The sequence below is a fragment of the Mugil cephalus genome, chromosome 1 (genome assembly GCF_022458985.1).
Source record: "Mugil cephalus isolate CIBA_MC_2020 chromosome 1, CIBA_Mcephalus_1.1, whole genome shotgun sequence".
NCBI classification, from domain to species: domain Eukaryota; kingdom Metazoa; phylum Chordata; class Actinopteri; order Mugiliformes; family Mugilidae; genus Mugil; species Mugil cephalus.
This window is the reverse complement of record NC_061770.1, coordinates 38,101,339-38,113,608: the sequence shown is the minus strand read 5'-3', so window position 1 is coordinate 38,113,608 and position 12,270 is coordinate 38,101,339. Positions and strand designations below refer to the sequence as shown.

General features: G+C 42.7%; 1 protein-coding gene across 3 annotated transcripts in view; it reads right to left on the bottom strand.

Annotated features, from left to right (window-relative positions):
- LOC125017774 (RAS guanyl-releasing protein 2-like) overlaps positions 1-12,270 on the bottom strand; it is a 44,941-nt gene that overhangs the window by 1,899 nt on the left and 30,772 nt on the right. For all 3 annotated transcript variants that reach the window (XM_047601371.1, XM_047601449.1, XM_047601296.1), the window contains exons 14-16: positions 6,582-6,618; positions 2,833-2,991; positions 324-386 (exon numbers count right to left, since the gene is read on the bottom strand). In XM_047601371.1, the coding sequence (XP_047457327.1) occupies positions 328-386; positions 2,833-2,991; positions 6,582-6,618 (255 nt within the window). In that variant the 3' untranslated portion in view covers positions 324-327. The remainder of the gene's footprint in view (positions 1-323; positions 387-2,832; positions 2,992-6,581; positions 6,619-12,270) is intronic.

Genomic DNA, 12,270 nt, shown 5'->3' with positions numbered 1-12,270 from the left:
AATTCTTCAAAAACGACGTGATGAATATAATCAGCTGTGTCGCTTTTACGCTTTTCGGTCTGTTTACAATCCAGTGGTGCTGTGTGAAGGAGGAAAAAAAAAAAACCTGTATGGATTCTCCTCAGGCTCCAGAAGGACCTGATCAATCTTCTCAAATAATGCAACTGGAGGTAATTAAATGTGCATGACCTAACTGACACCTGGGTGAAACAGGAAGTAATTAACTCAAAAATTGATCACGGAACCTAACGATCAGTAAAAAAAAAAAAAAAAACACAAAAATTGTCAATAACAAAACGCAGTGAAGAGTGAGCGCCTCTCACCTGGTTATAGGTGGACATCGAACACTCCTTCCTCCACGGCCTCTATGTCCTCCTCAGCGATGACTGGGAGGGCGGAGAAGAGACGAGAAGTTAGTGTCAAGTTGGATTTTTGTCCTGCCTCCATGTTTTGTCTCGTCACTTCTTGTTTTATTTTGAAGAGTAACCCTTCCTCACGTGTCTCCGGTCTGACCGTCTTCCCTGATTCTACGTTTCCCCATTACCTCCATGTGTTCAAATAGTCTGCGTCTCCCTTTGTCTTGTGCCACAGCGTTGGTCTTTGTCTTTGTGCGTTCACCACAGCCTTGACCACGATCGTGGGTTTTTTCCTTTGTTTATGACTTCAGCGTTTTGTGTTTTCCTCCTTGAGTGGAGCGATTTCTAGTGTTGGTTTTTCTTGGAAGAAGTATATCAGAGGCCACTTTTTCAGTGCCTGGCTTTGTTTTCATTGCCTTGGATGTTTGAACCTGTGGTCTCTTAATAAAGGCTGCTATCGAAGGAACCTAACCCTTGCATCTGCGCCCTGAGTCCCAGCCTGGTTCGTGACAGTTAGATTGGTGACTTAAATGGAAATGAAAAGAAAAATAAATAAATAAAATAAAGCGTCGCCTAAAGCCCTCGAAATAGCCTTCGTCTATTTACCATTCCAATTCATTTGCCGGGGCATTATTGTCTGATATGAAATAAAGCCAGGCACGGCACCACTTTTCCCTAATGTGTGGTGAAAACACTGCATCTGTGAGTCACTGCAACGTTTGAGAATTTATTCCAAATGTCAGGGATCCATGAGCTTGGAGGAGGCCTTAAGCCCCCTTATAATACCTCTATCACTTCCTATAATGACAGAAGGATGCCTGCATTACACTGTGATGTAGGAAATTCTTGGGTTATCAGCCTAAAACTAGTGATGTACGTATGGATACATGACTTCAGGGTTAACCCTGGGTTTCCTGGTATCACGAAGCTGGATTCATTCTTATCGAGGTACGTTACCATGGCAACTTACTCTGAACGGCAAACCTGCTTCGGGTCAGAGTAACTTTCAGGATTTATCTGAATCCGGTAAGACTGTGATGTAACTGTGGTCTGTTGTGGCCCATGTAACATTATGGAATTAAGAACTTCCCAGATGTAATTATGTTTTTTTATCTGCTCCCACGTTCTTTTTACTCCAGAGGGGTTACATCTGGGGGAATGAGACGAATCGTCATACACGTGATTCATCTATGCAGCGCAGTGATTGGGTTTTGTGGCTTTGTTAAATGTAAACTAATGGAGCCATTGATGTGTAACTTGCGCATTTATTCAATCTGCAATCCTTTGCCATGGCCTATGACGTGTCTTCGATGCAGCCGCGGTGTTTGACTTTTTGAGATTTCTAGTTAGATTAACTTTTTCTTCTTCATTTTTGAGGCGAATCAGTCTTTGCTCCTTTTTGCTGGCGGATCAGCGCTCGTGATTGTGACAGGTCTGCTGCCTTGGAACCCGCCCTTATATGTGCGCGTTCACCGATTCACAACAAGACAAACCTGGATTGAGTTAGCGAGTTGATGACCAGCGTCATGATTCCACTTATCCAGATCGTCATTGTTGTGGACGGGTTCAGCTGGATAAATTGGTTTGTGATACAGGCCTCAGGTCTTTATGCTCTAAAACTGATTCTCAAATCAAAATATCGATACTTTTGATACTTCAGTGATTCGAGGTAATGTATAAACAGTGGAAAGTAACTAAACTGTTGAGTTGTGGCAACACAACAAACCATGTGAAACCCCTCAGGTTAAACCACAACACAGAATACGAGGTATTTATGATGAGGAGGACAGAAGAGGAGAGAACAGGGTCACAATTAAGTTTTCATTTTATAGTAGTTTTTAACAGCTAAACACAAATTTATTTTAATTTATTTATTTTTTTATTTTTAGTGTTTGAAACAGTCCTTTCACATATAAGGACACAACTTGTGTGATTGTGTCCTTTTTCTGTTGTTGTATCAGCTCGGTTATATAGTAAATGAGGCAACTACCTCAATATAAATCAGAGTTTAAAATAAGTAAGTGTATACGTTATGAAGCTATGATTTGAAATACACCACTTTTTACACATTAGAGTGTATTTACACAAAGTATCGGCATTGGATCGGTATCGACGATACTCAGTATCAGATCTGAGTTTTAATCGTAAATGAAATCGGTGGCATTGAGCATCACTACCTAAAACTGTAAAAGTCTCCATCAAAACGTCCTGATCTTTGGGAAACTCATGCTGCATTTACGGCCTGTGGGAAAAAACTTATTTTGTCAAAGGCGAGTTTAAAATACTTGCTTTTAAAATGTTTTTTGAACAAGGCTATATGAAGCTACAGCCAGTGGGTGTTTTCTTAAGCCTAGAATATGAATTAGAAACAAGTCTGGCTACATCCAAACATTTTTCATGTGGATCTTAAATTATTAGAGAGAGTTTCAGAGATGCTGGTGGAGGCAAATATCTGCATTTGACGTTTCGTGCTCACCAGTGTTCTGCAGGTTGGGTGGAGTGTTGGCGGGCGGAGGGAAGCTGTAGGATCGGGCCTGGAGGGCCGGCGGCGACTCGTGGCTGATGCTCTTGGTCCTCTTCCGGCACTCGACGGCCAGGCGGCTCCGGCAGGCCTTGTGGCAGTTCACCCCGCAGGCTGCGGCCGAGGCGTTCACGCAGTGGGAGAGGGTCGGGGGCAGGGAGAGGTGGCGGGAGAGGCGGGGAGGGCGGGGGCGCCGGAAGAGAGGGAGGGAGAATTGGCGAGACAGGAGGCGGGACGGGAACAGAGAAGGGGCGAGGCGGGAGCGTAGGGAGGACGGGGAACAGGGCGGAGACAGGGGGTCAGACAGAGGGACGGGTGCATACAGGAGCATCGGGGAAAAGAGGTGAGTGCTTTGACACGACATGCAGACGCATGAACACTGGCACACGCACACGGTGAGGCCCACTGTGCTCGACAGCAACTGTGTCAACTGGGGGGGGTCTAAGCGGAGGGGAGCGGTGGGTCATCCAGCAGGACGGCGGGAAAACATTTAGAGTCACGCTAACTGTTCCACAGTTGTTACTATAGACCCCTTCATGGCCCATGTCACTGGGACGTCACAACGTTAGCTGGAGGCAAAACAGAGGTGAAGCTGGTGGCGAACGCTGTCACTGTCAACCAGGAAAGCGTCGTCTTGTTGTATTTTTGGGGCCAAAACCGAAAAATCTAAAAAACTAACTTGAGGTTTTATCACATACCAGCCACTGTCACTCAATGTTGGTTTGGATTTAGTGATTAAAAGAAAAGATTGGACAATCAACAACAACGCACACACTTGATATCGGTTAAGATTAATATGTAATGCATCATCAGTTTAAGCCTGGATAACGTTATGGGGGGATTCTTGCTACATGTTAATGCTAATGCTAACCGCTAGCTAACACATCGTGTTTCAGTGGGGTCCAAGCTGAAGTTGCTTTCCTACGTCACCCTGGTTCCACTTACGTCTTCTAACATCGTTGTTGTTGAGGCTTCACTTGATAAAAACAGCCCCTTTGTGTTTCTATGGACGAAAAGTCATTGTTCAAATTCTTCAATTGCAAATCTTGCACTTGTCCATTCGAGACATTGTCATACGTATCTAATGATTTGTATACTTTCACCTTTTCTTTCATGTAGATGCTGGGTTTCTTAATTCGGTACGTATAACGTTACCCTCCACAGTGTTTCTACTAATATGTTTGTTGGAGGCTTCACTTGATAAAGACAGACCAGACTTCGTCCCCTCTGTGTCGTCCTTTGGTCAAATCATCCATCCAGTGAGTAAGAGAGTCCCATTAGTCAGAGTCAACTTTTTAAAATAACACTCAAGGTCTCGAGGAGTGAATGTATTAGTATATTCGTTTTCTTTGTCCATTCTTGTTAAAATAGTCTGTTGAAATATGCCAACGGCCATTTACAGACTCTAGCGTTTGAGATGTTTTGCCTCCAGTTAAGCCCCGCCCCTCAAAACACGTCACACTGTTTACAAACTGTGAAAAAAAAGATTTCTCTTTGACGCCTCTGCAGAATAATTTCTTGAATTTTAGAAATGCTAGCACTGAGAGGAGTGGTATTATGAATTAGAATTCCATGTCAGCGGCACCTCTTCACAGACAGAATTATTTTTCTGCTTCATTCAGGTCCATGCTCGCCCCTTTTAGTGGTCAAGTGCTTCACTTCTTTTATAATGAGCTGCCTTCCAAACGCTTTTCACAGCACTGTGGCCATTTAACACAGCCACCGATGAACAAAAACAAATCCCCAGACGTCTGGAATATGGAGGGAGTTTCTGCAAAGTGTTCGTCCATTATATATAAATATATATAAAGCTACAACTAGAATTTTTAAGGCAATCTAAGCTGAGCAGATGTTTGCAGATGTCCATTAAGTTTCATGTTCAATGGACAAATATGACAACAGCATTGCCTAACTTATAGACATGTGCAAAGATGCAAATTAAAACTTGGTGCACCGATTCAAACTACCCCCTATCAGACAGTAAGAAGAAGTCTATATATATATGCTGACCTGTAGCACACATCCAGCCGACCACACGCAATTTCAGAGTTCTTACACTCACTGCACTGCAGCGGGTGATTCATTTCAATTATGCTCCTGCCGCTCTGTCTACCTTCCTGAGCATTGGGCTAACAATGGTAATGGGGATGAATGGCTGTGGGGCTCTCTCTCATTGACTTCCTCTGGTCTCATTAATGGAACTGGCCGGAACACTCCCAGTCAGACTTGCAGACAGCACTTCACTTTAGTGGAGAGGGCATGGGGGAGTGCGGGGTTCAGGGGTGTGTGTGAGAGGGTTGTGTGCGTGTGTGTGTGTGTGTGTGTGTGTGTGTACCCTTTACAAAGCAATGCACTGATGCACTGATTGTGTTTGCCTTCCTGTTTCCTATACTTTTATCTCAGAGGCATGTCTGGCTTTAAATAACTCATGACCTTCCAATCATTGCGTTTAAATCAGTCTGTAAATAACGACAGACAGTGGAACGGCTCCCCTAAAGTGAGGCCAAAGCAAGTGGAGCTCCCCCTGGTGTCTGGCTGCGGTATCGGCCCCTCTATGTTAGCGGATGGGCCAAATAAAAACACTAAAACACACATTTCTGTTTTAGGCAGTTAATATACTCAAGTGTGCACGGACTCTGGCTCCAAACTCACAAGATGGCGCCGCCCATATCATCGTTGGCCTACGCAAGGAAGTGGGGATGTGTCGTCCATATTTATATCTAGTCAACAGTTTAAACAGCTAAAATTACAAACAATATTTCTCTACAAAAGACGTCAATATTCTCCAAAATTGTTACACTTGCTCCCGACAAATTACGCCCGTGCTAATTAACAAATTAGTCTGAGAGTGTCTTTTCCTTCTTCTACACACAAGGTGGAGGACGCAGTGAAGGCCGCTAATAACAGACCTCAAAGAGCCCAAGGAGCATTAATTACTATGGTTGCTATGCAGCTCAAATGTTTGATGATAACCTGCGAGCTTTTTAATAAGCATTACTTATCCGAGCTGGAAGCCTGAATGAACGAGGAAGCAGTTAGCGCTCTGAAGACGGAGGACGGACGAGAAAGAGTTGATAATTGAAATGCTTGTTTTCCAAGGAGAGAATGATGGGAACGTGAATGCATTACATCCTCTGACACACGAGGACACGTTCCTCGAGCCATTATTAAATTAGCATAACACTTAACTTCTTCTGAATAACTGAACAAAGCTGCACGGGCACGCAAAAAGCCCTACACAAATAAAAAGCACGGGAAGCCAACACGTTGAACGTAAAATAGCCGCTCACTCCAACATCTCCCATCCAGAAGGCCTAGCCGCCATCAGTCATATCCGGAAAGACTCCGACAGATGGAAACGTGCACGATTTGCATTTTAGATCTGGCATAGTTTCTGAAGGTTTTTGCTTTGACATCTGGGCGGAAGCATATGTAGCGTGAGTTATTTGGCGCGAGTCTGACATCTGCAGATGATCACTACTTACTTTACCGAGTCAGCGCAGACCTCCACAGAGGAACAGAAGCTAGGGTTAGTGTGTTTTTTATGAAGCTAACGACCAGAGCTAATGTAGCTAATCCAGTCTACAGAGGGTGTGTGCGTGCAATGGAGGCGGAAATCGATGGCGTCAAAAGGAATCACTAACACTCTGAAGAACAAGTACCTCTGTGCGGCAGAACAAAAGCTAATCTGTAAATTATCTTACCTTTACACTTGTAGCCTTGCTTGTAGAAGCCCCATATCTAGAAAAAGAAACAAAAAGACAGAAAGAAAAGAGTAGGTGATTCATTTAACTTTAGGAACGCACTCTTTTTGCTTAGTATCACAAACAGACCTTTTTTTTGGAAGGGTAAACACATGCGCAGTAACTAATTCCAACCAGATTTTATTAGAAGACTGAGTGTCCCTGGCCTCTTCTAAAGTTCCCACCCATTTGCTTTCTCTTGACTCTCTTTATGTTCTATTTTTGTCCTCGGATATTATTGTCTCTCTTACACCGAGGGCAATCTATTTCACTGAAGCTACTGAGAAGAACTACCAAAATGCAACATCTGCAAAATCTGTGAAGGTTCTCAGTCGTGGTATGATCCAAAAAGTTTTTAAAAAAGGAAACTGATCTGAGGAGAGAGATTTGAGGAGACATTCTGACGCTCATCCGAGAAGCTTCTTCAGTTCTACGTAACTGGCAGGAAGTCTGAGGTTTAAATAAGAAACTCTGTGGGTATAACCCAACAGAGACTTGGTTTGATAGAAACGAGCGATAGAAACGTCTTCTCTGAGATTTGCATAAGCCTCCAAATGTGGAATGAACCATCAGCAAATTTCATATCGTTTTCCAGGAAGTAAAAATGGCTAAACTGAAAAGCGGTATTCTGAGAAAATGTTGACGTACACCGATCAGGCATAACATTACGACCACGTTCCTAATATCGTGTAGGTCTCCCTTTGTGCCTCCAACAACAGTTGTGACCCATCAGAGAGTGGACATGGGTCTTCTGAGGGCGTCCTGTGGAGTCTGGTGACAGGATGTTGTTAGTGGGGGGGTGGGGCTTTGGCTCCTATGGGTTGAGGGGGAGGGGCCTCTTTGGTTGATCATCAAACAGATACTTGATCAGTGAATCTGGGGGCCAGGTCAACACGTTGTGCTGTTTTTCATGTTTTTTGAGTTGTTCCTAAACTGTCCTGCTGGGGATGATGCTTTTAACAGACCAACTGCTCTATTAGTCTCTGAAAATGAATCATTTCTGTTTTGGTATGAAAAGCCAGTGCACTTTGGTGTGTTATGCTTTGTGTAGAGGTTCTGTATGGTATCATGTGGCATGGTCAGGACAGTTATTCAGTCTTTTGATATCCGTTGCAGTAGATGAACTACTTTAATTGATTACGAATAACTTTTTAGTTTAACAAGACTCCATACACTGATCAGGCATAACATTATGACCACCTTCCTAGTATCATGTAGGTCTCCCATTGTGCAGAGAATGGACATCTCTGTGGTAACAGGATGTTGTTAGTGGGCGTGGCCTTTGGGTCCTATGGGTTTAGGGGGAGGGGCCTCCGTGGATCAGAGCTGCTCCAGTGCATCGCACAATTTGGGATCTAGTGAATTTGGAAGCCAAGTCAACACCTTCTTCTGTTCTTCACATTTTTTTTCTAGTTGTTCCTAAGTCAGTTTTGCTTGGTCTGGTCTGCATCCTGCTGGGGATGGATGCTGGAGGGACGGGGGTGCCTGGTCTGGCCCAGATGGCTTATATATGTCTAAGTAACATCCACATGAATGCCAAAATTTTCCCTGGTCAGCGTTATTTACTTCTCCCGTAAGTGGTCATAATATTATGCCTGATTGGTGCATAATTCAAGGCTTCTCATATGAACACAATTAAAAAATCTAATTGGATTTTGAACAGAGGGGCCGGCTCCAAATGGAAGATGGGAGACAAGTAAGGTGAGAAAAATAGACAGGAAAAAAAAAGGAGGGGAGGAGGTTTAGCGGGACAGAAGGGGGGTGGAGGGTCACGGAGATCAAGCGGGACGCAGGGAGCGCGCGAGCAGCGGGGGGAACAATGACATGAAAGGGCCGAGCTGAAGATCACACACGGCGCTGGCACATCTGAGGAGGCACAAAATATCCTGACCTCTTCACACACACACACACACACACACACATGCACAAACAAACCTACATGCATGAGTGCAAACGCACACAGACGCACACAAACAAACAAACAAACAAACAAAAGAAGAGGAAAAAAAGTCTCTCTCTCTCGCACACACAGCCAGAGGCTTCACAACAAAGAGAAGTCGGTTATGAGCGGAACATCTAAACACAGACATCATCACCGCTCTGCCTACACCGACTGACCTTTACTGCCTCTGCAGACTGTAAAACAGCGTGCGCTGCAAACCAGACCCGTCACTTCACTTTGACCCTTTACATGTAGCGCTTCTGGAAAACTGCCACTTTTTAGCGGCTGCACATGCAATATTGAAGAAGCTTGTTTTTTTTGTTTTTTTCTTAATAAGACTTTTGAATCAGCAGATGTTTATGAATGAGTGTGAATCATTGACTGTGGTGCATTTCAAAGGAGAAGCATCACACACGTGTTTACTCCAGATCCAGGATTTTCAAAGCATTTTCTAAATTTGACCTAAAATCAATGTTGGTTTTCCTCAGGTAAAAAACTTCTAAAGTAAGAGTCCTTCCTTTTCTGACCTTGGTGCTAACAATAATCACATGTCATTCTGTTCTTGCTCAACTATTTTTCACAAAAGGAAGTGCAAGTAGAAGGTGAAATTTTTTTTCTTTCCTCCGCTGAACTCACATTAACCTTTTTGCTGTTACCGCCCTGTGTGGTAAGGGATTTAAAAGGAGCGGACGAGCAGTAGCGGCTCTGAGGAAAGACAACGTGTTCTAACGTGACACTGTCGTCTTCGTACTTTACATGTTGTTCTGGGGATGAATCAAACTCAGGCCTTAACCTCGGTGACCTTGTCTACGTCACAGCCCCCGCGTTCATGCTGTGTTCATGCTATGGATTCTGGAGGCATTCAGGACCTGGAGGTGGAAGCAGTGGACCACTATAAGCCCCTGGGAGTCCATGTGAACAGCAGACTGGACTGGACTGGAGGGACAACAGTGATGCTGTCTACAAGATTCTCTGGAGACGCTCTTTGCTCTTTGCTGTGGTTTGTTGAGAGCTGAACCAGAAAAAAAAGACATAAGTGCGAAACGCTAGGACATCCACTACATCAGACTATAGAGGGGCGGGGGACAGCTCACCTTTCTGTAATAGATAACTCCATGTTATTCATGTTAATGCACATTATTGCACCTTAATAATCCTTCCTATGTATATAATATATATTTACTTCTGTCTCTATAGCTTGTTCATTTATTCAGAGGCATATTTTGTACATTTTTGATCATACTATTTTTTAATTGAATTTTTACTTATATTTTACTTATATTTTATATTTATTTATTTAATTTTACTCGATTCTTATTATTAAATTTTATTTATTTATTTTACTTAATTTTTTACTGTTTTTATTTTTACTTTGTTTCACATTTATTTATTTTTATTTAGATTTTATATTTATTTATTTAATCTTACTAGATGTTTATATATTATTTTATTTTACTTGATTTTTACTTTTATTTTACATTTATTTAATTAATTTAATTAGATTTTTACTATATTTTATTTTATTTGATTTTTACTTTATTTTTTATTTTACATTTATTTATTTATTTTACTTGATTTTTAGTTTTATTTTCTTATTTTATCTTACTAGATTTTTACATATATTTTATTTTTATTTATTTAATTATACATTTTTTTTACTTCATTATTTATTTATTTCATTTATTTCATATTTATTTATTTATTTTTACTAGATTTTTACATATATATTATTTTTATTTTTACTTTACTTGATTTTTACTTTTATTTTACACTTATTTAATTTTACTAGACTTTAACTTATATCTTATTTCTTTTCTTTTTACTTGTTGTTCTCGAGAGTGTTTTTTTTTTATGTGCAACTGAGCTGCTAGGTTTTACTCACCTATATCTATGCTAATATTACAACAGAGCCATAAAGTCGTGAAAAGGCGGGGGGAAGGCTTCTGCGGAGGTGGGGGCTCAGTTTAACTAGCCTACAAGTGGCGCTGAACCTCACTAATTAACACACATTGTCGAATCTTGTTATCATGCTGGGAAACCAGCTGAGGCTCCAGGAGGTAAGGCCACTATGCCCAGAAATAGTCCAGGAGCCCTGGTAAAACCACACGCTGTCACTAAAACCTTTTGATTTATGAACAAGACGTAACATGTGAATGAGTGGATTTAGAGCTGAAGTTTTTTTTGTTGTTTTTTTTGTTACCTAAAGTCAGTCTAGTTGTTGCACTTATGTCCTGCATGCAACAACGGTACGAGCCTCCGTCTTAGATGTTTGCTCTTTCCACTTCTCTTTTTGAGCGATGTTGCACGCCGTGCATGCTAGCTGAATGTTTGCTCTAGTTTTTGTGGTGCGTTCAAGAGCACCTTTTTGGCCTAGAAACAGACCACATAAAACCTTCATCGCCCCTAATTCTTTCATTTCTCGTTTCTGCATTTGGGTCTTAACAGACAAATACTGCATCAAAGGTCGACCAATCTCCTCTTTTAACTGTAAGTAAGTTCCAAATTATCACCGTGCTCGTAGACGTGACTTCAGATTCGTGCAGCTTCAAATGGTTTTCGACGCCAGTGGCAGCGACAACAGACAGTTCCCAGCCGTGATAAGTTATAGGAGCTTTGTTTCACCATCTGGATGCTGCAAATATATTGGCGTCTGTGATCAGGAAGAGCAACAAGAAGCTGGATTTCTTGTTCTGTTACGGGGCTCCCCCTGGAGAGAATCTGAAACGCCTCTCCCAGTCGGAAACATTTCATATTCTCCAATTGAATCTTCTACAGAGGAGCCGAGTCTCATTTTGATTTTTCTGAGACTGTTCCGAACCTAAAAGAACTCACGCATCAGTCTCTGGCGTCTCTCTCATAAAAGTCCTCGGAGTCTTAAGCCGAACTCTTCCCGCGTTCCCCCTGAGATTTTAAGCTTTTGTGCGATCGTTTGAAAACTCGTCCGTGAGCCGTTCATTAAGACGTGAGGTTAAACGAGGCTGCAGGCGAAGTATCATACCAGCGAGAGTGTTTACAGGAGGCCCCCGGCTCGGCTTGTACGGCATGTTTGAGACAAGTGTTGAAAAATGGGCTGCGGGAAAATATTGTTTTTGCGCAGGAGCCAAGAGGAAAGTACAAAGCAGGCAGATGAGGAAGCGGCTGGTGTATCTGCCTCCGACACACACACACACACACACACATATATTCAAAGGAAGAAGCACGCTGCCAGAGTCCTTATCTCTGCCGACTCTCTATTCCGAGTTTCCCCTCGTGATGATTTGAAAACGCCAGTTTCCCCTGGAGAACGTGTGTGTGTGTGTACACAAGGGTGTGTGGAGTGTTATTGAAGGTCTAATACACATAATCTATGCTGCGCTCCTGTTTTGAGGCTTCAGTAGTTTATATGCAAGAACAGAAAAATAAAGGGGGGGAAAGGCATGTCATCGCTCCTTCAAATGAAAGGCTCCTGTTCTCATTACAGCTGACTCACCGTCTGCCTCTAAATAACTCCAGGGAGCTACTTGGAGGGGGGGCTTTGGGGGACGTTAAGGGCCACAGGACACTCACAGATGTGACTCTGCCACAGAGCAGGGTTATCATCTCGCCCAATTACCTTCCTGCCATATTTCCCCAGAATGCAACCTCAGCGGCTTCGCGCGGCCCGTAGCTCAAAGTAATTGGCGTTGGCACTAGCCCGACAGGAGGAGCCTCTGAGCGATGCGCTCTCAC